This window comes from Rhinolophus ferrumequinum, chromosome 22, assembly GCF_004115265.2.
Source record: "Rhinolophus ferrumequinum isolate MPI-CBG mRhiFer1 chromosome 22, mRhiFer1_v1.p, whole genome shotgun sequence".
Classification (NCBI taxonomy): Eukaryota; Metazoa; Chordata; class Mammalia; order Chiroptera; family Rhinolophidae; genus Rhinolophus; species Rhinolophus ferrumequinum.
This window is the reverse complement of record NC_046305.1, coordinates 49,515,785-49,542,185: the sequence shown is the minus strand read 5'-3', so window position 1 is coordinate 49,542,185 and position 26,401 is coordinate 49,515,785. Positions and strand designations below refer to the sequence as shown.

Genomic DNA, 26,401 nt, shown 5'->3' with positions numbered 1-26,401 from the left:
GTCGCACCTCAAATGCAAAAATAGTGAGGATAGGTCTGAGACCTGGCAGATCAAGAGCAGTGGCTACTAAGGAATCGAAAAGAAAGGACTAGAAAAGTACGTGCAGCAGCACTTTGGGAAGGCACTGCTTCTGGGGGAGAGAGACAGAGACCCGCAGCGGGAAGGCGTGCCTTCGCAGCTTCCTGGCAGAGAAGGAAGCAAGTGATGGAAACTCAGGGTCCTACAGAAACAAAAGAGAATCAATCAAAAAGCGAGAACTCATGCCAACCCCACCCCCACCAAAATAAAGAGGCACCATCTAGCGAAGCAAATGCACTTCTGTGTACCCATGGAATAAGGTTCCCTTGAATTAAAGAAGCCTAGTAAGACTCTGAAACCTCTCACCCGAGTCCCTGGTACCGGAAAATAGTCCTTTCAAACAACCATAGGACATCAGGGAATATCCTCACAAAGTTACTATGTGAAAAAACACTTCAAATCAGAAATCCAAATATTCAGAACAGAAGTGGACGAAAAAGACAAATGTTGACCAAACTCACAAAGAAAAATTTAAGAGAAAGACAAACATTATCTCATGATTGACATGTACTGCTTCACTAAAGAATGAAAATTAATGGTACCTACACCTCATGGGGTATTGTGAAGATTACATGAAAAATTAGGTACAAAGCACATCACAACCGTACACCCTTTTGATTGGGCACAAATAGACTCAATCAGAGTTTATAATTTAAAAAACAAATCACTGTCCTATTCAGAAAAGGAACCACTATGTAAAGAAGATCATACTAAGGACAGTTGGATTTACTAATAAACACAGGAGATATTTGCAACGAAGGGAGGAAAAGTACAAATGGAATCCTTGAGAGTGGTACTACCATAAGCATTAATAATCAACCAAGTTCAAGTTCAAGTTCAAGGGAAGAGGCAGACGACTTCCAGTCAGTCTAGGGAGAGTTCGTGGACCAAGTAAGTTTTACACAGTGCGCCCAAGATGTCCCCGGGAACAGTCTCCAGGATTTTCCCCCGGGGACGCACTGCACTCATATTCTCGCTTAGGGGAGCTGTACATCTGACTTGCTGTCACCCCCTACTCACTTCCTTCCTCTTGCTCTCTGCTTCCTTCTTCCGCTGTAGGTGAGGCATCAGAGACCCACCGACCATCTTCTGTTTCTCCCAGGATACACTCCAGCTCTATGTCCTCCATGGTGCTCCCCTCAGAGGACAGCAGTTTATCCAAACCGAACTTGAGGATCTCACTCAACTTGAATGGAGAAAACAAAACAGTCCGGTCAGTTCTCATGAAAACAAACATTGGGATATCAGGGATTTGGTAAGCGGCTTACGGACACCAGGCACATTCCTTCCCTGCGGGTCAGCCTTTCTTCTCTCCCCGTGAGAAGAAACCAACAGGCCCATTTAGTGGTTGGATGATGGGTAAGCAGACAGGTGAAAAAACCCTGATCAGAGATGCTGACGTGGACAATTCCCGATAACAAAAGCAATTTATGAGCCTCCATTTTTTTTTTTTTTTTTTTTTTAAGAACAACAGTAATTTCCTGCATTACCTTAGCACTTCTCACAGGCGTTCCCAGCAGCCACAAGAGAAGTCAGAGACCCAGCTGGCTACTCTCCCACCTTTGCCACCACCAAATTTCTTGGAAGGAGAAGGCTACGCAGGGTACCTTACCTCTACCATTCACTGACTTCTTTCCTTTGGCACTTTGGTTTCCTGCCGCAGTGCTCTATGGGAACACCTTCACAAAGACCAGTCACAACTCTTGATCGCTAGACCTGAAGGCCATTTCTCAATTCTCATCTCCTGGATAGTCCTCTGTGCCTCTTCCCTTCTCTCTAACGTTCCCTCAGCCCATTCTCCAGGGCTGCAGGAACCACCCAGAGAGTTCAGAGTATTTCCCTGGCTTTAGTTTCCTACTTCCAACTGTGCACCTCTCAAAGCACCACCTCTGAGATCCTAAACCGAGCTGGACTCACATCTTGGCTCCTCATCGCATCCTGTCCCTTCATGGGTCGATTACCTCTAGCTGGTCTATTTTGTGAGTAACCTGGAAATCTGAAGGTATTCTGCAATAGCTTGAAAAAAACTCAGCTCTAAGCATAAACACACCTGGATATACTGAGAATTAACCTCGGTATTCATAACAAGGCGACTGGCTTTGGCAGCTGGCACCCAAAAGAGAAGAAAGCCAACTATGCATGAGAAGGATTGGTCCATACCGTGACAGGGCACCTTGTATTTACACTTTCACTTATGACGTGTCTCCCTCCTTAAGGGACTCCATGCATTTGCGGAGAAGCAATCTATTGATATTACAACCCTTATGGCCATGGGCTTGCAGGTTAGAGAGGACCTGGAGTCCTAAATCTGAATGTCCTTGGGCAAATGACTTAAAGGGGGAATAAAGATTAGTGCTTCCCCACTCTGTTGTTCTTCATATTCAGAAGCAATCAGAAAGAAGCGGGTCCTCTAATCCTTAGCACACAGTAGGTGTTCAGTAAACGTTCATGTCTGCCTCTGTTTCTACTCTGGCTCTCTGAGGACTTCAGAATCCCATACCTCTTCGATTTATGAAACGATGGTTACACCTTTTACTGTTGGATTCTTTTCCTTTTACAAACAGAAAAACACTGCTTTTCTCTGAGACTAGGGCTCTGGGTTATTATTACCTTTGTTTCTGGTAACTGAAGGGATAACTGGTAGAGTCTGGGTGGGGAAGAGATAAATCAGACATCAGGGCTAGATGTAACCTTCCGTTAACCGTGAGCTGGGCAGGATTCCGACAGGGCCCCTCTCAGCCAGCGGGCTCTGTTCCCACCAGGACTGGGCCCACCGCGGGGAGGGATGTCTACACAATTCACACGGATGTGCCCTGAACCCCCAGCTCCTCCCCCACTGGGAGAGAGTTCAAACATCTTACTGACAACTCTTCCTCCTCCAATACCCAGAAGGTGGGCACTCCCAGGCTCTGTCATTTACCCTTCACCAGACCCTACGCGGAACTTGTCCCTGTCAAGCTCCTGTGGAGAACTGGTATATGGAGAAGTGCATTTAAGTGTCTCTCCAGTCTACTGTGACCTCTCGCAAGCTTTCATCTGACACTTGTCGTGGCCTCTTAGATCATGTGAAAACAAGATGTGCAGCCTGCCCAGCCACCGTCATAGATAAGCGAGCACACATCAGTCAGGGACAAAAGAAAAAGGGGAAAACACACTTCGCACCTGGAGATGAACAAAAACCAACACAGCAAACACAAAATCCACCGTTACTCTTTCTAGTTCTGGTTCCAGAATAAATGAAACCTTGAGCTTTTCCTTTACAGGAACCGGCGTTGAGTCGTGTCCCTTGAAAAGTCGATGTGTAAAGATACGCACTGGCCTTTAGGAATATAATAACCATGTGAGAAGACTGGCTTTTTATTAAACCCATGCTCAGACTAACTGTAAACTTGGTAACTCTGCTATACGACTGTGTAATTTTTCTTATAAATACTTACTGTATATTCTGTTTGATAAACTAGTTCTCTGATAGCCTGCTCTTATAAACTTTTGCAAATGAAATTCTTGTCTCTGAGTTTTCCCTCTAACAATAGTTTTGTTTACCTTTTTTTACTGCAGACTCTGTTGAGTGAAGCCTAAATTATCTTCATCTTCTGAAAACTGCCCTACCTTCTATCATCCTAATTTTCATCCTCATCACCCAGGTGTAAAACCTTACAGCTGGTCTCTTAATTTCTATCTCCCTGGCTACCGGCCTCTCAACAGTGAACGCCTGTCAGTTCTTCTTTTGCAATGTTTGTCACCCAGCCCCAGCCCCAGCCCCTGCTACTCAGAGGTTGACTGTTCGCTTCATGCCTGGATCTTTCCAATATCTGAGGAGTTGGTCTCTCTGCTTCCAGGCCCTCATCCCTGAGTTAAAATGGAACAGCCTGAGACATATCATAATATGGGTTCTAATTTTAACCTAAGGGCTGCAATAGAATAACTCTTCCTCCAGAAGAGAGCTTTCTCTAAAGTCTTCCAAGCCCATTTGTTTCCTATCCAGTGTCCCCTTCTTCAAGCAATTTACTCCGATTCTTTCATCCATTTTTCCTACAGCATAATTTTGAATTCCCAACCTCGCTCACCCTCCTCTGAGTATGATGAAATAATATAAATCTCTGATCAAAGGGTCTGGGGTTAAGATGGAGGCACGGGGTTAGTCATTATTTATTTTGCTGGCTTCTTGATTTCATCTAATTCTCTTAAAAGGCTCTCTGAGGTTACCTGCAGTATCCTCATTTTTCAGGAAAGCAAACAGAGAGTAGACCAGAAAGGTTAAGATACCTGCTCAAAGCCACACAGTCAGAAGTGACAAGGCTTGGATTTGCATTCAAGTCAGATGGATCCAAAGCCCATCCTCGTTCTTCTATATTCCGTCGCCCTTTTCTATTACATTTATTTCTAGCTCCTACAGCAGTTTGCAAGCGGTAAGTACTACGGCAGGTAGAGCTTGGCCAGGGAACAAACGTGAACTTGGGGGCTGGGGTGTATGGTTATGGCTAGATCTTTTCATTGACTTTCTCATCCACAGACAGCACTGACTATAAACCCTGACGTATTCTGGAGTGAAGAACACGATCGTACCTGGAGGTCAGCATCGCCCGCGGGCTTCTGGGCTCCCAGGGTGAAATGGCCCCCCTCAATGATCGCGTTGGTGAGCTGCAGCTTGGAGGCAGCTTTCCTACAGACTATTTCTTCCACGGTATCTCTGCCAATCAGCCGAATCACTTTAACAGACCTGTACAGAAGTCAAAGGAGAGGAGTGTGCTATCGGGGTCTGCAAAGATGTGGGCAAGCATGCAAGGCTGGGACACCTGATAGGAAACAAGCCCAAAACACCACGTGTGGGAGCCAACTAAAGGGAGACTAGTGCCTGTGGACTAAGCATTTACGAGAGAGATCTGGCCTCACAAAGGTTCTCACTGAACCTTCCAAAAAGAGTCAAGGAAGGGACACTGAGGTGGCCATAGCTGGGATTCCTTATGGGTGGCAGAGGAAAACTTCTGGTAGATCTAATTATCCTGAGGTCAAAAGTCAGACCTTTCTTTCAGATTAGCTCCATAACTTCATTGTTTAACTGAATTAGACCTTGACTCAGGAGGGATAATTTATACACCTTCTAATGGTTCCTTCTAGTCCTTTCACACTTTGATTTTGCTCTTTTTCACAAAGCAAGTCGAGAGTGAGAGTGTGCTCTGCCCGGCGCTACTGCAGGAGTCAGCAGCAAAGCTAGGCTAACCCCCAGCGGTCTCGCCCTCCGGTCTGGGACTGTCACCAGGACCGTGGTCTTCGCTTTCCTCCCCAACCCACAACTGCCGAGAAGCAAGGAAGTAGAAAAGTGCTGATGCTTAAATCTCTTACTTGTTCTGGCCAATTCGGTGAGCCCGGGCAGCTGCTTGCAAGTCATTCTGAGGATTGAAATCACTGTCAACAAAAATAACTGTATCTGCTGCTGTTAAGTTCATGCCAACTCCACCTGAAAACAATACACAAAACATGTGAGCAGCGGCTACACGTGGACGGGGGACTACAAAAGAGACCCAGGCTACAGTGGTCAGACTTTTAAGCTGGTGGATCAGTCAAAAGAGCTGGCTTCTTCCTTCAAACTCAGGCCCCCCATGAAAAGTGCTGCCTGACTTGGGAACATTTAACTACAGCAAGTAACTAAATAAAGGGATCAGGGGTAAGCGGCAAAAATGGATACTTAAGTTAGTGCCATGAAGCCAGTTCAGATTTCTTCCATTTAAAAATCTTGGTTGGTTTATTTAGGATAGTCTGTGGAAAGGGACACAGGCTCTTTCGGAAAAGAGGTTTAAATATGAGAGAGGTCTGCTGGGGGCCCTGTTAAGAGAAGAGCTCTTAACATCCACTGCAAGTTAGCAGTAAGTAGCAAGAGCCTTGATACAAGGTAATGAGAAAAGGAAATGACATTTATTATACTCCCAAGCAGAGCGGGAAATACCTCCCTCTCTGACCGGAGAAACTTTCGCCGTTTCTGTACCTGTTTCCACCTTCATCAAAGAGAAGCTAACAAAACCAACCACAGGACAAAAATGTGCCATGGGACAACTTTCTGGCCTTCCTTCAGCGCTGCTAGAAAAGGCTGGGGAGGCTCCTTGGCTGCGAGAAGTAATTGAGAGAACCGTGAAGGCAAATCACAGCCTTCTCTTTGATTAATGTGAAAACAAGTACAAAAGGGACTCCCTCTCACCAGGGTCGTTCCAGCTCGTTGCTGAAACAAGCAAGCCTGAAAGGGCTTGTTCCAAGAGCCTGAATGAAGGACGGACTTTTGAGATGGGCTACGGAGCTGGATCTCAAGACAAATCAGGCAGGAACATTCTAATTAAAGCCTTTGAATACAATTAAAGTTGGGATAAAGACATCATGAAGACTGATTACTGCGAGATGCTGAAGCGTACCTTATCATAAGGCCAGTTACCCTGGAGCCCTGCTCAACTACTTGCCAGACACTGTTCTGAGCCCTTTATAATGTATTACCTCCTTCAATCCTCACAACAACCCTATGAGTAGTTACCATCATCATCCTTGTTGTACAGATGTTAAAATGTGGGAAGGGGCTTATCAGAAATTGCATAGCTAGAAAGCGGAAGCCAGGATTCAGTACGACCAGGTCTGGCCCCTGAGCCTACACCCTCACCCACTACACCACACCACCCCCCAGGCACTGGGTTCATTCAAGTGTGCTCCATAAAAATAACCTTCTTCTGGGGGTGAATGTTGTCTAAGTGCAGCCTCTTCTGCGTTAAGAGGTTTTCCATGACATTTTCTTTTTTATACATAAGCTACAGCCATACTTGTTTGGGACACATTCATGTGCTACTGCTGCCACCTGGTGGCAATATGACTCCATCACAAAAATATGTGAAAGTTGGAAAGAACCCTGTTAAGCAAATAAATAATAACACTATAAACCTACAGCTAAACAGTGATGGCAAACATGACAGTATTAGCAGAAGCTCATGTCCAGGACTGCTTTGGCTCCTAAAAGATGACTCTGTGTTGACTGATTCTGAGTACACTGTGGAGATCAGCTGAAAAGCAGAGTTCTCCTAGACGGCCCGAGACAACTGATGACGTAAGTGGCTGAGATTCAGGGCACAGGGCATGAGCTGGGAAGCGAGTGAGGCCAGATGAATCTGCTGATGTCTTTGTGATACAGAGATAAGACACACACAGGTGAGACTAGCTCCTTATGGCCAAGGAGTATATCTAACACTTTTATGCCCTTATAGCCCTAAGCGCTTATTAAATGCTTTCTAAGTAAGGCTGAACTCCTTTTTTATGATATCAATCTCTCTAGAGTAGAGGACACACATCCTGTTAGTGTTCCTGCATCTATTCCATCAAGATTTAGGTCTACAAAAAATAAGAGATAATGAAACTAAGATTCTGTGAGTTCAAAACTAATTTAAGGTCTGCCGGCTCCAGGACATATAATCATTTCCTCTCCAGGAACTGATTTCAAATGATTTAAGAGTATAATGAAAATACTCTGTAACGGGCAGAGCACTACAAATGTCACATGTAATATTTACAACTTCAGTCATAAAGATAATGTTAGAAATAATTCCAAAGAGTTGGCGATCTCATGACGATCACAATTTTTTTAAAACTGGATTTTCAGGAAGCTTTTACAACACTACTCCAGAGCTACTTATGGAGGAAGGGTAAGTGGTGGACAGGCGGCTATCTCATTTCCCGACTTCATGGCTGGAAAGAAGAGCTCCTTCTACGGAATTAGGAATAAAAGTTTCCACAAAAATTATAGGCATTTTACAGGACAATCCCAGGTCAACGGTCAAAGCGGATGAGAATGACTCCCCAAGAACCCCGAGTTTCCGCCTTTCTTCTTTGTTGGGACGACAGCTCACAGAGGTTGGACAGAAAAGAACACCATGGCAGACGTCCAGTACCTTGATAAGCTTAGGGCAACTACTTCAATTCCGCTGTGTTTCTACTCCTCGGTAACGACCTCTCCTGTCCGAGAATTAAGGACGGACACACTAAGGGTTGGGGTGTGACAGTCCTGTCTCACTCCAATGTGTATGTTTTCGTCAGCGCCTCTGTGGCTTACCTGCCCTAGTACTCAGGAGGAAAACAAAAATGGGCTGCTGTCCGAAGTTCTTAATGGCCAGGTGTCTCTCTTCTCCTCTCACGGAACCATCCACACGCTCGTAGCTGTAGCCTTCACATACGGGAAGAAAACAGAAACATTAACCCTTTTCAAACACTCTGTGGGGGAACGAAACGTTGTCAGCTCAAAACCAAACGCTACTTTTGTCCCTTTCCACATAGAGGCGTGCCCCTCCTGTAAACGTCCCATTGGGAAAACCTAAACCGAGGGATCATTTTATTGTTTCACGGAAGAACTCATCACAGTGTACTCCTCTGGGTTTTTTACATAAACACAGTGGATGTACTTGGTCTTCCTGGGGTTCGTGTTCAATTCTGGCTATCCCGAGCAACTCTGACGCACTCTGTGGCCCGCACTGTGTGGCAGTTTCCCACTTTGCCAAGACACGGTCCTCACAGATGCAAAAGCAGCATGACAAGCACTCGGGAGCCGGTGAGGGAGCCTCCCTCTCAGGGAAGCTGCGGGCTTTACCACAGGCCCCCGGTAGGAAGGAGGGTGATCTGCTCAAGCCGTGTTTGTGACACTGGGGCTGCCTCAATGTGCCAGTGGCATTTCCTGCAAGCGTCCACTAGACCAGGCATCCTACAGAGCCTGGGGACACCAAGCGGCTCTGAGCGACCGACTCTGAATTCATTTCTTAGATAGAAGCTCTGGAGCTGCTGCTTCATCTCCACCCATCTCAAGATGTCACAGCCTCTTCTTATCACCCCACGTAAATTTCATTACATGTTAAACAGAGTCCCCAGGTAATAACTTACATACTCTATTGTCTATACAGAAAAGGGTTTCCTTTGGCTTTCTCTTGGTTCATATGTGGTATCGCTTTAATTTCAGGATTCAACTTTCTACTGATCTGGAACAAGTACTCAGCTGTTGAGAGTTGAGTGTCACAGGACACTGAACGCTCTTGTCACTGAAACTGTGTATCAGATGTTTGCAAAAACACTCACTTCTGCAACACACGTTTTCTCCAGTACTCAAACATTTAAACTCACCCCACCAATGGGAATGTGTATGTTTCTGCCCGCGTGTCTCTGCCCTGACATCACAGCCCTCTCTCGTCACGTTCGATCTTCTTTTGGTTCTGAATAATGTTCTTTCTCTGCTTTCCTCTGTGACAGCACCACCCTCCCACCCTCCCACCCCCAGATTACTCTTCGTGGACCTGTCTGGACTGGTAAGTATAAAAAAGGCTTGTGTAATGTAGTGGCCAAGGGGTGTCACCTCTGTAATCCATGTAGTCTTGGAGAATATCCAACATCTGGGTCATCTGGGAGAAAAGTAAAACTCGATGGCCCCTGGCAAGAAAAAGAAAAGGAAAAATTGACAATTCCAACTGTATGTAAGGTGAGTTTCCCTCAGGTGAAACTCACCCGATAATGCAAGTTTACAAATAAATGAAATACTGAAGCGGAGATATAAATGTAAGAATCATTTACAGCGATGTCCTCAGAAACGCCAAATGCTTTACGTAAGGACAGAGCTCCTCAGGGAGCGTACCCTTCAGAGCAGTAGCTCTCATCCAGAGCAGGGATACTCCCAGGGCCGTGTGTCAACGCCCTCGGGCCATAAGAAGCCCTATAATAACCAAGGTGCCTCTTTCTAGAATGTCAATTTACAAAATGGAAAGAAATACACACTTTTGTCTTAACAGCAAAATGAAGATAGGTGAAGAGTCAAATGCGAAATTCTAATGCATTAAAAAAAACAAAACAAAACCCGGCCATCTACAGCTATTCTCTACTTGGAGGTGTAAAGTGCCTGTCCTCTCGCCCACAGATATCCTGGCTGAAAAGTCTGTGAAGAAGCAAGGGGCACTCTGGAGAAGCAAAAGGCAGGGAGCATCTCGTATACACGAGAAATCGGAGGGACAGGAAGAGGAGAGAGAAGTGGAGGAGGCAAAAAGGGTTAAGTCAAGAATGAAGTCAAGCCTTACTTTATCAGCCGTTATTTTAAGTTTGCATAAACAAGGATGTACGGCACTGCCAAAACAATATTCTCGTTAGGAAATCTAATTTAATTTGAGCTTGCAATGGGTGTAAGAAGAACAATGACGGAGGACTCCTTCAAGACTCTAGCCCCAAATGGCACTGAGCCTGAAGTTGAGGATCTCAATTCTAATCCCATCTTTGTCATTTGCTTGCTGGGTGACTTTAGACCAGTCACACGACCTCTCTGGGACTCAACACCCGTGAAATGAAAAGGTTGGACAGAAGATGTCTATGGGTCCTTCTCCAACTCTAACACACTTACAGCAGATATCAGAGCCAATAAAATATAGCAAGACATGTAATTACTTGACTTGCACGTTCCTAAAGTTGGGTGGTTTCGCCAAATCTGAGATTTTAGGTTGGTTCAGGCCCACCTAAGGCAGTCGTTCCAAGGGACAACTCTGAAATCCTTGGGAAGCCAGGATTTTTCTAGACTCATCTCTCCCTCTGGAGACAGGTATAGGCTGGACACCTGGCCTCTGAACACAACGCTGACACGTTAGAGGCTCCAGAAGTGACTGGACCTTCCGAGGCCTGACTCATCTCTCTGGGAAAGAGACCCCCCAAGTTCTCCCTGAGTTAAAACCGAAACATCACAGGTTAACAAAAGTGAGTCTTTGCTAAACCCTTGGATGTGCCAATTCAATGCAAGGTGCCAGCAGGCAATTAGAAAAGAAAGGCTTGAGGTTCTCTCTGTCCCTGTGGAAGAGAACAACACGGCTGGAGTGCCCTTATGTGCCCCAGTCAGCCCCGAGAGCAGGTTGAGGCCGGCCAAGTGCAGGATTAGGATCTAAGCGCTGGAGGAGTTCAGGAAAGGAATGGATGACTGTTGGGGGAGGCGGTGGGGTGGGAGGCAGAGTTGCACAAAAGGTGGGACCTGAACCAGCGTCTTGAAAAAAGGAAAACTGAAACTGGTCTCAAGAAATCAGGGAGTTGCTTATTCTTCTGGTTTTAACAGTCACCTGCTCAGAGCAGAAAATGTGAGCCGACCACCTACCTGGAATACAGGAACGCAAGCAGCTTATCCAGCAGGTGAAGTTTCCCACTGGCCTCAATCAGGTGGTCTCCGATTTCAAAAGGTTCTGGTTCCACACCTGGGAAAAAAAGCAGACTCCCTGACTGGAGAAGCCAAAGGTCAGGCTGCAGCCAGAGGCCCAGCGCCTTCTCACTGACAACGGGCACCAGTCTCATCTCTCTTTGAGGCATTTTATAATTTTTTGTGAGCATGATGATCTCAGTTCTGCTTAATGTGAATCACCAAGCCCGGCACACCCACCATGCCTAATTAGTGTTTATCCAAGGGACAAGCCCACTCACTAGAAAAAACAGAGGTACAGGGAGATGCTGAAGGCCAAAGAGACCCCAAATTAAAATCTTGAGGTGCTCACTCTAGAAAACAAACTGAGAAATAGGCTTAGAGTTATAAACTAGTTAAGTTTCCAGGCGGGGACTGGCAGTCAGAATCATCTGGAGGGCTTCTTTCAAAATCTACCTGTTCCCGATACCCCCCTCCCTGATATGCACCTAATTAAGATTCTGTGACATTTTAAAACAAGTCATTGTGCTGCCACCTGGCAAAGACTCTTTTAAAATGACTGCGGCAAACCTACTGCATGGATCCTATCCCTACTAGGGCCGCTGCAGCCACAGAAGTGCTGAATTGTCCCAAAGGCTACCAATCAACAAATAAAAATGAAAACATTACATATCACAATGTGTAGAATGCAGCTAAAGCTGCACTCAGAGGGCAATTTATAGACATCCACAAGATGAAGGGGAAGCAATAAAGGAGGCTGAGAAGGAGTACATGTGAGGACAGTGGAGAAGAGAGAGCACTGGCTATCTCTCGTGCAAGCACAGCCTGTACTCTGGCTATGGAGTAGACTACCTCTCAAAAAACTGCCTTCATTTTAAAAACAAAACAAAACAAAAAAACGGTGGCCAGTTAGCTCAGTTGCTTAGAGCATGGTGCTAATAACACCAAGGTTGCCAGTTAGATCCCCGCATGGGCCACTGTGAGCTGCGCCCTCCTTAAAAAAAAAAAAAAATTTAAAGAAAAAAATTTAAAGAAAAAATTAAAGAAAAAAAGAAGAAGAAACAGGAAAAGCACTGCCCCAGAAGCCGAGTGGAGATCAACTGCGTCAAAGGTTTTGAGGTTAATTAAAATGGCAACTGACAACCACTGGTTGCAAAAGGAGATCAAAAGTGAACCAGGAATGGTAGTGATAAAAGGCTGACTCAGTAGGTTCAAGATAAAGGGACATCTAATCATGAAGAAATGATCAGATAAATGAGACAGATTATGAGACAACCCATAAAACAACCGGCCTTGATTCTTCAAAACTGTCAGTTTCATGAAAGACCAAAAAAGGCACAAAAAAGAAGGCTGAGAAATGTTTCTAGATTATAGGAGAATAAAGAGGCATGACAAGTGTAATGCAGGATCAATGACTGGAGTTGGAATGAAAAACAACAATGCCACAAGGGACATTGAGGTGAAAACTGAAGAAACTTGAATATGAACAATATATTAGATAACATCAATATAAAAAACTGACAAGAGAAAATGGGGAAAAAAAATCGATAGTAAGCATAGGCAATTCTTTTGAAGAATTTTACTACGATGCTGGCCAAAATTTTAACAAAATTTTTTACAAAAAGTAATGTGAGAAAAAAGGGCAGTGTCTCACCATGAAACAAATATGGGTGATCCACGCACTTCCGCAGCTGAGACAAGACATTCTGTAGTTTAACTTTCTTTGCCATCTCATTTTCAAATGCATCTAAAATTTTAAAGAGAGAAAGAGGGAGACTACTGAACAATAACAACAAAAACCTCCTCTAACTTTCCATAAATAACCGTCCTCATTTTAATAATACATCTTTCAAACCTATATTAACTTCCCACATTTCACTGAGTTGCATTAAGAGTTAACAGCACATCCATATGAAGTTTTCTTACCCATCACTTTGTTGTAAGAAGGAAGCTAAGCATAAATTGAACTCAGGAGTGCTCTGTTACTCTTTTGTAAATTCTACATTTCCTTCTTTAACTGTTGTTGTAGAGCCGAGGGACAAAAAAGTGCAAATTGAGAGACTGTCCCACTCCTCTCTCTCCCTCCACTCTCAATTCCTCCCAGTGATTCTGATTCAACAAAAACGTTTTTGCAATGTGTTAAATACCTGACAGGGTGGGAGAATAAAAGGGTGGGGCACTTAGAAGTGTTTGCTTAAGTATAGGCAATAAGGAAAACTGGGTGGGAGGGAAAAGGAAATTTCAGAACTGCAACAACCAGTAAAGTCTGAGTTATATTAAAGATGCTCTGGCAGTTTCACTAGAGCTGACCTGAATATTAATCAGAATACACTCCATTTTGTTGCTAGACAAAGTGAGTGTGAAAATAAAATATTTCCCTGCATGAAAATCACATCCGCATTTAGTTTCCAAACAGACAAGCGCCCTCTGATTACCTAGGTCTTTCATCAAAATGGCCTTGTAGTACTTTTTCTGCAGGGCTGACAGGCCGTGGTATATCACTACTTCTGTCTTCTTGGGAAGCTCCGGGGCTACCTCAGCTTTCACTCGCCTCAGCAGAAATGGTTGCAAGAGTTTGTGTAGTTCACTTGCTATATAAGAAAAAAAAACCACAAGAAGTATGGGACTAACTACTAGAGAACACACAGCAGTTTATTTTTGTTTCTCACTTTCAAGCCAATTCTGCGTTCTAGGCCAGTACGGTAATTTTTCATACTGTTTCTTCTTTCCAGCTCCTTCTGAAATCATTACTGGCTTTAATTCAAGAACTAGGAACTCAAAGAACTTGATGCTTACTGATAATCTCATTGATCAGCATAATATCTCAGAAATGTGGGGCAAGTAATACTGTCCCCATTTTTATAGCTCAGTTAAGTGAGAGGCTCAGAAAACATAAGCATCTTATCCAAAGTCACAAAGCTGGATGCTAGTGTTGCTATTGCTAGCTCAAACTTAAGTTCTTTTGACTTAAGTCCTTTATTCCTTCCCCAAGTGTTGTCAACTTCAAAAACTAGCCTAGACTGGAATGATCCTGCATGTAGGCTTGTCAGACACAGGACATAAAAATATAAGCAGCCAGTTAAACTTGCATTTCAGATAGACAACAAATAATTTTGAAAAACGAGTATGTCCCACGTACCACCTGACTTGGTGTCACCTGTTTTATCTGGCGACCCTACATGGGGGAGCAATGAGAGCAGATCCCCCAGGAAATCTTCAGCCCTCAGTGTGGGGTTTTTTGCCTCTAACTCAGCCTCACCGAGTACAGACAGGCACTAGCAGGATGCCCACCATTTGTCCCAAAGCACTGTCTTGGGATACAGTCGCGGGGGTGGGCGATTGTACGAGGCAGGGGGCAAAGAGACAAGAGGAAGAAGCCTACAACTGGCAGCTGTGAGAATGAGGATGGCGTCCTTCCCTCACTCCCTCCCTCTTTGGTTTTGGTGTATTGTCAAGAGAAACGTCAGTGCTGTGGAACGCAGGACAGTGGTTTGGGGACGATAAACACCCACATACTTTTCTGCCTCAGGAAGTAGCATAGGGAGTTAACAAAGGCCTTATAGAAATCACACATTGGAAAAAAAATAAAGTCTGCAAATCAGCAGACACTTCCTATTTCTTATAAAAATGACCCAAATAAGCCCTCTTGTCGGGTCACGTAGCAAACAAACAAGAGTCCTAAGTAGCCGACAACTGGGGACACACGAAGAGGGTACCATCTCCTTGTTTTTCTGGCTCCTTATCTCCCTGCAGGTGGGCTCTGGTTATCAGGTCTCTTTCTTTTCGAGCTACAACCACCACCTGTCACGAAGGCAGTTTCTGAGCCCAGACTTCTTGGGAACAGAAGGGCACTTGCCTGACTCAGACTCTTTCTCAATGTCCTGGTAACGCTGAACAAAATCTTCTACCTGCTCCCTGGGAAAGATGTCAGGCTCCACAAAACTGAGGAGGGCGTACAGCTCTTGGAGCTTGTTCTGGATGGGAGTTCCGGTCAGCAGGAGACGGAAGACAACTGAGAACTGAAATACAGAAAGAAATAAAGTAAAAAATCCATGACACTGGAAAGCAGACTGAGTTACCCACCACGACCTTTACCTATACAAAGAGAGGATATTTAATGGAATGACCATGGGGACATGAAATCAGAAGGCTCAGGTTGACGGAAAAAAGAATCGCTCTTCAGCTTCAACTATATACGGGGAGGGATAATAACCCTGTGAAGGAGATACCGTTATAAGGATGTAAGTAAAATCGCTTTGGGAACTCTGAAGTACTACATGAGCATCCAGTGTGGTTATTATTATTCAGACTACGTGGGGATTCAAGCTACGTGTTGTTACCTACGTGGGGGAGTCGACTGAGGTGTCAGAGGCACGTAGCATATACTCATGCAGTGGGGAAGCCCAGAGTTCTAGCAGCAGGCCCCACCACTACAAGCACAAGCAAGATCTATACAAACAGAATGTCCTTGCGTAAAACTTTACTATTCGTCCCATGCAAGACATCAAGACTTATGGACGTTTCTAGGCCATATACAGCCCAAAGGGAAATTCTTTAAATTTTAAGCAACAGATGAGAGCACCAAGGATAAGAGACTACAGAAGTAAAATATTAGGAAATCAGTTAACACAGATATTAGGCCAAGCAAAGGACAACCTCTGAACTGACATTAACAGGAGGTGACACCATTTGAGTTAAACAATTTAGCAAAAAGGGAAAACCACATCCTGTGTATGCATATTATTTTAAATATTGAAATATAATACGTATGCATAGATATGCATATACAACGTAAAATACATATACATACATACAGTATTTTGATATTTAAAATGATATACTCCTATTTAAATAATACATACGCATATCTATGTTCGGGTGTATACATGCACAGCCAAGGATATGGCAGCACACACACCAAATGTTTACGTATGCAGAGGGGCAGGACTATTGGTGGTTTCTACTTTTCCACTTGTGTTTCTATATTTTGATTTTGGGGTTGGGGGGGTCAGAAGAAAATACTGCTTTTGTAATAAGACAAGGTGATACATGAAATGACACAATCAACTAAAAATGATTTTTAAATGTTATCATTTTTCTTTGCAATCTCCCTTTTTCATTTGTTTCTTTTTAAATCATCTAATCCGTGTCTACCCTTTCATGCCTGCTCTCCTTGTGCGGCAATGTTTTCACAGTATTTCAAGTATGGGAATTGGTTAAAAAGAAGTGTTTCCAATAACCAACTCACATTTTTATAATATGTGCTCGGCAAGCAAAGATAGTGGGTAACCAAGGAATATGAGGGCCCAGAGATAATCACGGTTGGTGGCACTAAAACCAACTCCACTACCAGAGGAACTAATATTTTTATTCAAAGTAGATTCCACTTTAGCATCTAAACTTATAATTAGGTGAAAAAATCCAGAGATGATCTCTGTGTGTATATAGTATTTTGTAAACTCTTGTGTGTGGGTAAAATATTTTGCAAACATTTCTCATGTTATTAAATGTTCTTCTACATAACTTTTCATGGCAGTCTTACTTTGTAAATGTATTGTATCGGTGTAGCATAAATTGTATAACCACTTCCCTATGTTTCACATGTAGGTTTCTTCCAACTTTTATGAACAAGCTCAAAACAGTATTAGGAAGGGGGAAAGGGGCACTACCCATCTCTCCACATCTCAGCACATCAATACATATCTTTCTTTCCAACCAACTAGTTGTCTGCAATTCAAACCTCACCTAAAAAGGATGCTCAAGTGATGCAGAACAATGTGCTCCCTTAATCCCTCTGAGCCTTAGTTTCCTATGAATAACAAGGAAAGGCTCTGGGGCAGCCACAGACGTTAGTTTCCCTGCTCTAAACCCTGCGTCCTTTTACGACACCTGCTTCTCTTTTCCCACTGTAGCTTAGTCACCTGGCTTGGTAGTTTATGCAGCAGTCTCTTATAAGATTAGGGACCAAGATAGGACAACTCTTGGGAAAGAAATAATGCTAAGAGTTCCTAATAACATGACAAAGGACACCACAGAGCAGACGGGGCCCCACCAATGGCTAGCTAGCAATCTCTGAGACTGGGGTAATAACAGACGGGGGCCATATCTGCATTAAAATGCTAAAAACTGCAACTTTTAGCCAGTAAATATACAATCCAGCTCTAAGACTTTCCTCCAAATGACCTCTAAATTTATTATTTTATGTATTATAGGACAGGGACCAAACTTCCATGATGGTCAGAAATTCGCACGTGTGGTCTTAGGAATGAACAAGTCTTTACTTGGTCAAAGAGAAGGGACTCCATACACACAAGCTGTGCCACTGGCTCCTCAGAAAAGAGGGCAGATCTCGGGCTACAATGACATTTCTTATCTGTGCATATACAAAAACTAAGACTGCCATGTCAGTTTACCTCTGAAAGTGTCTTATGCAGCAAAGAGCTTTGGTTTTTCAGCCTGTGAGCTTCATCCACAACAAGCATACTCCAAGAGAAGCTGTGAGAGAAAAATCCAAGCTTTCAGTTTTGCGTAACTCAAACACCGATCTCACAACCAGAAGTCATACAAAACTTTGACTTGCTGGGAAGACTAACAGTAAGTCCACTGTATTAGAAACACACCCAAATTGCCTTCTTACCTGAAAGCCTACCATGTACATAAGACATTATCTAGATAAGATAATAAAATGAAGGGAATCTTTTTATCCAAGATGTGAAAGAGCTACGCAATGACGGCAGAAAGGAAGGAGCCAGAGACAGAAAGCAAGAGGAAAGCACCTATGACCACCTGCTACGTGCCACACACTGAGCTTGGGGATTTATGTATATTACTTAATCCAAATGGTGAGTAGACATTACTGCGCTCATTTTACCAACAAGGAGGCTAAAGCTCTGAGAGATTAGGTGACTTGGTCAAGGTCATAAAGCTGGTATGAGGCAGAGCTGAGGTTCAGACCCAGAAGAAAAGTCAAGAGACAGTGATGTCACAGTAGCTAAAAGAAAGTATAATTTTAAAATGGGGAAGTGGTGACTAGACCAAATGTTATAGATGTCCAGGAAGTTACAGACATTGAATTCATTAAAACGGACGTCATTGGTGGCTGTTGCCTGAGCACATTTTGTAACATAGTAGGTTACAACTGTTTCTTAAGAGGCTTCCGTCATAAAAGTGTATCATTGACAAGGGCTCCTGGAAAGCTGTTCCCCCAACACAATTAAAAATATATATATATATATATGTATATATATATATGTATACATATATATACACACACACATATATATATGTATATATATATACACATATATATGTATATATATAGATGGTATGTGTATGTTCCCAGCTGCGTTATTTAAAATAGCGAACAACTGAAATAATAATAGGTTCAATTGTAAGTGATGAAATATTATATACCATTTAAAATGAAAATCTGATTATGTTGCAATAAAATAGGCCTGCATGGTAACTAAAAGATATTATACATCCTAGTTCACAAATGTGAAAACCATGCAAAAGACAATAAAGTAGAAGTTATAAGAGTCTCAATTTTTTGCTTTGTTTGTAAATATTGTGTAATCCCATGACATTATTTTATACTGAAAAAAACTAAATGAATATTCAAGTAAAACAGAATATTGCAAAGATAGTGGGTATGGAAATAAAAATCCCTCAAAAATTAGGAAGATCTTTAGCAGAGACTGGCCTTATACGGAGGAAGCCGCCTTCCTTAGAGCCTACAGAGAGAATCCAGAAGATGGGTGCAGACACATGTACTGGGTACCATTCACCTATTGAAAGTGGTGCAGGTGGAAGGAGGACTGCGAGCGCCAAGACACTGCAGGAGTTGGGATCGTTCCTTCTGGGTGGCATGAGCAAGGGAAGCATTTAATGGTCACAAGAAATAAGGGTCCGGCTGGAGTTGGACACCGGTCATGAGATCAGGTGTGACAGTGGCCATAGTACAATGCCTGGCCCCTGACTGAATTAGCATCCAAAACAGGTTACGTCCTATTCATTTATGAAGTGCTAGATATTTGGGTTTTTACATACAGCAAGCATTCAGGAAAAGCCTCTTGAATAAGACAGGCTACAAGGAGGTGGGTTCTGACTCAGTGGAAGTAGGTCAAACCACTCATCAAAGGACACACTAAAGGACGCTCCCTGGAAAGGAAGAGGTGGAGGGAATTCTAGCACTGAGTGGATAGTAGGGCGAGGTAACATCTAATCCTCTTGATCCAAACGTTTTGTAAGTCTACCATAAAAATAAAAAAAGAAATCCCTCTTTTTCATATTATTCCATGCACAGCCTTCACTCGCCATACTAAACTTCTTTAGGGCACAGGTTACATGACACTTCCTGGCTGTTCTCAGAGCATGTAGTATGGTAACACACAGTATAACCTTGCCAAATATATTGAAAGAATATACCTGTGTTTGGGTGATTCATATTATTAGTCAACATTATAAATGTCCCTTCTTTACTTAGGTTCTTAACTTCACCTGGAATGGATTCAAGACAGCTGATCCCACATAGGAAGATTGTGTTTCTGCTGAACAGTGTGAAACTCCAATGCATCCCGCGCCCCCGAGAAGTTCTCTGAAACAGGCTCCATAGCGTTGGGTCTGCCATCTACTACTGGGCTGGCTTACCTAATGTCTTACTTTCCTCAACTATGAAATGGATGATAATACCCGCCTGCTGGCATTTTCATGAAGACTAAATGGGATAATTTATACGAAGCACCTAGTAATAACATTTACGTCCCCAATCTTCTCGTCTTTTCCAATTTCCCAGAATGCCTTGCATTATGGGTATCCGTACACTTCTTACCCAGCTCCGGGACTTGATGTCCTCTTAGGGAAGCGCTGTGGTTTACCTTCCTGGGGTTGCTGCCAACTCCCAGAATAGTGTCTTTCCAGAGGAGAGATATTTAACAAATATTAAGTTGGATATTAATAATAAAAAAGAGAAAGAGGGAACACATATCCTCTCCTTAAGAAAAGATCATATGCTCACTTAAATGAAAAGCCAAACAAAACAGTGGATGGAAGTCATGAAATCTACGACTGTGCCTGTAGTGTTTCAAAGTAAGATGAAAAAAGAAACCCAACTCAGCAGGACCGGGATGAGAAATGTTTAAAATATTGATAAGCACTCTGAAAACAAAAGTTTCTGAATATGAAAGATGCGGATTCCCTCCTAACCATGTCATAACTGCACATGGCAATGCAGGTTGAAATTCTGTCAACGTGTCTTCTTTCCCTCTTTACCTAAAGTCTAACTCTTGTTTAGTTTACATTGGAACTGTTATCTTGACCATCTCAGTCTTCTTAGGTGGTATTGAGCGCTGAATCTAAGTCTCCTGTACTTCATGAGCTTATCTGAGGCCTGAAAGCTAATTAATTAGAAGTCTACTTAAAACTCTCTTTCTAAAAGGTGAATTTTAGAGCATCAATTACTACTTTAGTGTTCCAGGAAAAGGCTCAAATGAGTCACCTACTATGTTATAGTAAAATCTCCAAAAGCAGTCCCGAAAGGTATTGATGTAAGCTGCAATGTGTCGGATCTAATATCTGTTAACCATCCACCATGTACGCCTTATCTCATTCAGTCGTCATGACAGCCATCCAAGATTTCATTAATTAGCCCCATTTTACAGAGGAAGACGCTGAGTTTCATGGAGGGTAAGTAACTAACCCCGGGACACGAAGCCAATGAGAAAGGGACCAGATTGTAGCTCTCCTGCCATGCCACCCATATGTAAATAAGACTCATAGAAGACGTAGCAGGAAAGAAGCAAAAGCACTACAACGTGAAGGAAAGACATGTGTTCAGGATACAGTCAATACAATTTCTGAAGAAGTGCGACCTACTCACGATTTTAGAAATGATGCATCTTTCAAACAAACCTGAAAAATTAAGGAAAGCACATTGTAAAGACTAGTACTGATATAACTCTGATATTACTAAGCTGGTTTCTAGTTAACTCTCCTAAACTACAGGATTTAGGGAAGTCTTAGACGTTCACTAAGTTAAAAAAGTTATGAGCGTAATTTCTAAGCGCACCTATCTTACAAACAAGACGGGGCACGAATAAGTGGAAGATGTTGTCGACAGTGACCCAGACAGTCTGGGCTTGAAGAACAGGACTCACAAAAGACTGGAACTAAGCATCCTCCATTCCCGCCCTCCGGTAACAGAGATGCTGCCTCAGTCCACAAAGCCCTTTCCCCTGCCTGCCTGCCTCCTTCTAGGCATCAACCAAGAGGCAGCTCAAGGACCACCTCTCTGGGAAGCCTCTCCCCCAGCCTCCCCACCCCTCACTCCCCAATCCACCAGGAAAGACGGGAGAGAGATGTAACTAGTGTGAACCATGGCCCTTCACTCCCTTTGGTCACAGCCCTGTTCAGAGAATCGAATGAAAGTAGACTTTCTTCTCAGAAAAATGTGTGCTCTCAAAAAGCATTAAATCTAATTCCAGCGGATTCTACAACTTCCAAGGTCCCAGGTTGAGAGTTCTTCCTGTAGAGAAATAAGTGGCTACCTCATAGGTAGCCAGCAACACATGAAAACGCGATGCCTGGGTCAGGTCTTGCTGTACGTGGGTTCTCTCTTCCTTGTCACCTGTATACGCCACACAGCAAAGACCTGGAGCAAATCTGAATACAAGAAAAGAGGTAGATGAACACAACGGACACAGAGCCATGGGGAATGGTGTGCACATCTGGAAGATTACATTTCACGCAAGGATTGCGGACGTGCAGGCCTCAGGATGCCCTGCAACCAGAAAGAGTCCTGGGACTCTGGAACCCTACCTGGAGTAATGAGTAAACCCAAGGGTAAGTCCCCGGGTGAACAGGTGCGAGGGGCAAATGAACATCCAAAAGGGCTGTGGGACAATGGAATTAGTCAGGCTCCCCGCCCCTGGCCAGTGCTGACCCTGACCAGCCCACCGGTCAAATAAGACAGAATGTCGCGCAAGCGCCGTCCATCCTAAAGATCTTGTTTGTGTATACGCTTATGTCAGCACCTTAGCTGGGTGCCTCTTTTGTCTCTGTATGGTATACAGGGGTCTGGCCGTTTTAGGGGACCGGGGCAGAGACGGGGCTGTATTGTACGAGACTGACTATGTGGGCTGTGCCCACAGTGTGAGGGCTGCTGGGACATGGGCCTGTCGGGGCTCTGCCCAAGAGCTGGGGGGCTGCTGTGGGCTGCTGAGTGACGAGGCTGCTGCTGGCTGCAGGTTGTAACGTGAGAATGTCCCACTGTGTGCAGCACTGAGAAACCCCGGGCTGTGCCCCAGGAAGCCTGTAAATAAAGCATGTCTGCTCGGCCTTTGGCTTCACGTATCTTCTTCCAGCTACCAGAGTCACAGACAACTTACCCCAGGGACACCACCCACTCGGATATCGACATGACAAGGGCCTTGTGCTAACTCTAAAAAAACAAAACTGTGTTTTCCATGTTGGTTACTTCCTATATCGCTATGAAAAAGATGGTTTCGGGGGGGGGGGGGGGCCATCTTCAATTCCCACGTGGGCCAGTGAACTGCGCCCTCCACAACTAGATTGAAGGCAACAAGCTGCTGCTGAACCTCTGGAGGGGAGGCAGGATGGCTCGGTTGGTTAGAGCGCGAGCTCTCAACAACAAGGTTGCCGGTTCAATTCCCACGTGGGATGGTGGGCTGTGCCTCCTGCAACTAAAGATTGAAAATGGCAACTGGACTTGGAGCTGAGCTGCGCCCTCCACAACTAGATTGAAGGACAACGACTTGGAGCTGATGGGCCCTGGAGAAGCACACTGTTCCCCAATATAAAAAAATTAAAAATTAAAATTAAAAATAAAAAAAAGGGTTTCTCTTTGAGCTCAGAAAAGTTTACGAACAATGAGAACCGACCTTCAAATTGCCAAATAGTGACAAGAACGTCCACGGGACCCTCCCCCGCACCAGATCCTCAGTCTATCTACACCGCCTCAGGTCAGAGTTTTCGGGAAGAAATAAACTCACTGCTTAGGACAATATGTTGTTTTATCATATTTTACATATCACCCAAGCCCCCCCAAAAAAACAAACCTAGCCGGTGTAAAACACAAAATTTCAGTTACGTCGCCTCCGTACCTCTCCATCTCTTCTTTCCAGTTGCTCAAAACAGACAAGGGGCTAACAATCAGGAATGGCCCTTCATCATTCAGTCTTCCTGACAAGTAAATGAGGAGCGCAATAGTCTGGAACACAGAAAAAGAAGGCCATTTTGATCACATTTCCACATGAGAAACAACCACAAAGTATCCACAAACTCTTACAGAAGACTTGGCTTACAAAGCAATAATGTATAATCTGCCACACATTAGGAGAGTCATTCAGTCCTAGGGGGAAATCAGGTAAGCGTCAACATAATTGCTAAAGAAATTTGTGCCGTTCATTCAACTGTATGAATAGTTACCAAGCAATGGTGCTCAACATTTATGTAACTGAACCTCTGCTGCAAAGAAAAAAATCAGGAAAGTCAATAGAAAGCAATGAAAACAATGCAAATGGTGCACAAGATCAGGAATACTCTGAAAACATACAGCAAGTGTCAAGATATGACAAAAATGACCAGTCACATGGCCTCAGCCTCCTGCCAGGCTCTGCTGTGGGAGGCTGTTTACCTTCCTTTCTTATTTCCTCCCCCCCTCCTTTGCATTTATAGGGCACCTTCTATTTGCAAGGCACTGGTCTGAGCTCTGATATAGAACAGTAAGCAAAACACGTAAGACTCCTAGCTCTCCTGGAGCATACATTCCAGTGAGCAAAATAAACAATAAAGAATGCCTCGGAAGCTTCAGGAGTGGTATAAAATGAAAACCTTTGTAAAGCCTAATAGGTCTAACTCTAGGATACAGCTGCACACACTTTTGACTAGAAAACTGTCTTTAGAAGTTTGCTGTGATGGAGAAAATAGCCCTTTCATGAAACAAAATGTTTGAGGAGCCCCCATCCGCAAATGCTGAACTGTTGCTGAGAGAATCTACCCTACGGATATAATCCAAAACCGTGAGAAAGCAGATGTCCAAAGGTGTTCTAATCGAGGTTAAGTAAATTACGATCAATTCTCTGGGTGGAATATTATGCAGCCAATACTAAATACTGTGACAAATAGAATAAAATAGGAAATCACAACGGCAGTGTTAGCTTAATGAACTAGAAACGATATGTGCACTATAATTTCAACCACGTAAACGGACATCGCCACTCAGGTTATGGTTAGAGGGCTGTGGTTATGGGCTGGTAGTTACTTTTTTTTAACTGAGAGTATATTAATTTCATAATGGAAATAATTTTCTTCTTTGTCTATTGCTTCCCAGCTTGGACTGTGCCCAGAAAAATCACCCAATAAATAAGCACTTACTGGATTCAAACCATTCTGTTTAGCTTTGGCTGGGGATACCATTCACAGAAAATGTATCCATTATTATTGCAAACCAGATATAGCTACAAAATTAATTTGGATTCACTAGTGATTTTACCAAACATTTAGAGAAGCAAGCAGCAGCAGCAATTCTACACATACTTCTCAACTCATTCTACAAGTCCAGCTTTACCGCAATACCAAAACCAGATAAAGACATTACAAGAAAAGGAAACTACAGACCACTATCCTTCATGAATGCAGATGCAGAAATTCTAAACAAAACTGCAGCCGGACGAAGTTGCAGGGATAGTATTTTTAGGGCACTTAGAGCCCAGCTACACGAATGTCCCGAGGAAACTCAAGGACAAGTGGACTTTGGTGGCTGTGAATGAAGTCACTACAATTCCAACGTCTGAGGCACAGGCTGCAGGGAAGGCACTTGGTCCAAGAGTCTGACAGTCAGGCTCCCAGAAGCATCTGGGAATCTACCTTTGCTCTGGCTCCACAGCTGTCAGTTCAGGGATGTACGAGAGCCAGGTTTATTTGCCTGAGAAACCTGGAGGTGCCGTACTCAGAGGCCCTACTGTATTCTGAATAACCCCAAGATCAAGGTGTACCTGCCTTAGACAGTCCCCAACACACAATCACACTAGCCTATGGCAGAACTGCTCCAGCTGGATGCTTACGTATGTCAGGTGAGACTTGGAAAGGCACTTGAGTTTCTAAAAGGACAAAGACTTTCGCTCATTCTGTGTATTCACTGGTGAAACCTTTTTGGTATCGAGAAACGTATACTTCCATGCTTTCTGGTCAGGTTGCCTCTGCTGTGTATCCTGACGGCCCTGGCTTTGTTTGGTATCCCATAGATGAGTGATTGTGTGACTAACCCAAGGGTGTCCTGTGTCTGGACTTTCCATCAGTCCAAGCCTACCACTGACATATGCCAACATAGGGCTAGACTGGTAATCATCCTACTGGAAGCGTCCATCTCAACACCCCACCTGCTTCTCAACGCCCAAGGAGGACACGTCTGACTCTCCACGTCTCTAGACTGTGTCCTGCCATTACACGGCCAAGGCATATTGGAAAACAGAAGGTACTCCCTCTGCACTTATCCAGCACGCCAGAGAAATGGGAATAGCCCCATAGTCACTGAGCAAGGGAGATTAATATTACAAGTGATCCAGTCAACTAGACAAAGTCATGAGGATACAGTCAATTTGATCCCTGACAGCTGTATTTGCTTCCCAAGAAAAACCCTGTGTGTTAATTGCAATTCTACCTGTCAAGGGTAAGATAAGGGTAGTGACACACTTCATAACTATCCCCATGACTAGGAAAGTCAACTCCAAGGTCGTGATCTCTAAACTAAGGTTCAGGCATTTCATCCTAGTATAAAATACATCCCAGTAGCGAGCGGCTAAAGACAGTAATGAGGAGTAACAAGGTGTTTCAGTGGAGGGGAGCAGCGGCCACCCCACCTAACGTACCTGGCAGGTCTTACCCAGGCCCATCTCATCTCCCAGGATGCAGCCATTCTGACCATGGAAGCGCTGGGCCAGCCAATTGACTCCCTCCAGTTGGTAAGAGCGGAGATGAACCCCTAGAAATCAACAACAGGTCAAGTCCAAAGAGCAGACATTTCAGCACACACGAGCTATGTCGTAAGACTTCGACTGAAGAATTGGCCCCAGTCCCCATACTCCCAACCTTCCCGGCCTTGTCCTCTGCTGGGAAGTTCCGGAAAGGTAAACAGCGGCTGAC

General features: G+C 43.9%; 1 protein-coding gene across 2 annotated transcripts in view; it reads right to left on the bottom strand.

Annotated features, from left to right (window-relative positions):
- The window catches only part of CHD1L (chromodomain helicase DNA binding protein 1 like), a 45,294-nt gene that overhangs the window by 15,113 nt on the left and 3,780 nt on the right, over positions 1-26,401 (bottom strand). The window contains exons 2-15 of one of the 2 annotated variants that reach the window (XM_033093114.1): positions 26,128-26,240; positions 23,362-23,468; positions 21,787-21,901; positions 21,120-21,151; positions 17,656-17,737; positions 15,099-15,261; positions 13,678-13,833; positions 12,897-12,989; positions 11,204-11,300; positions 9,440-9,513; positions 8,156-8,266; positions 5,422-5,536; positions 4,645-4,798; positions 1,099-1,264 (exon numbers count right to left, since the gene is read on the bottom strand). In XM_033093114.1, the coding sequence (XP_032949005.1) occupies positions 1,099-1,264; positions 4,645-4,798; positions 5,422-5,536; positions 8,156-8,266; positions 9,440-9,513; positions 11,204-11,300; positions 12,897-12,989; positions 13,678-13,833; positions 15,099-15,261; positions 17,656-17,737; positions 21,120-21,151; positions 21,787-21,901; positions 23,362-23,468; positions 26,128-26,240 (1,578 nt within the window). Of the gene's footprint in view, positions 1-1,098; positions 1,265-4,644; positions 4,799-5,421; positions 5,537-8,155; positions 8,267-9,439; positions 9,514-11,203; positions 11,301-12,896; positions 12,990-13,677; positions 13,834-15,098; positions 15,262-17,655; positions 17,738-21,119; positions 21,152-21,786; positions 21,902-23,361; positions 23,469-26,127; positions 26,241-26,401 lie in introns of those variants that run through there. The other variant, XM_033093115.1, reaches the window with a different exon arrangement.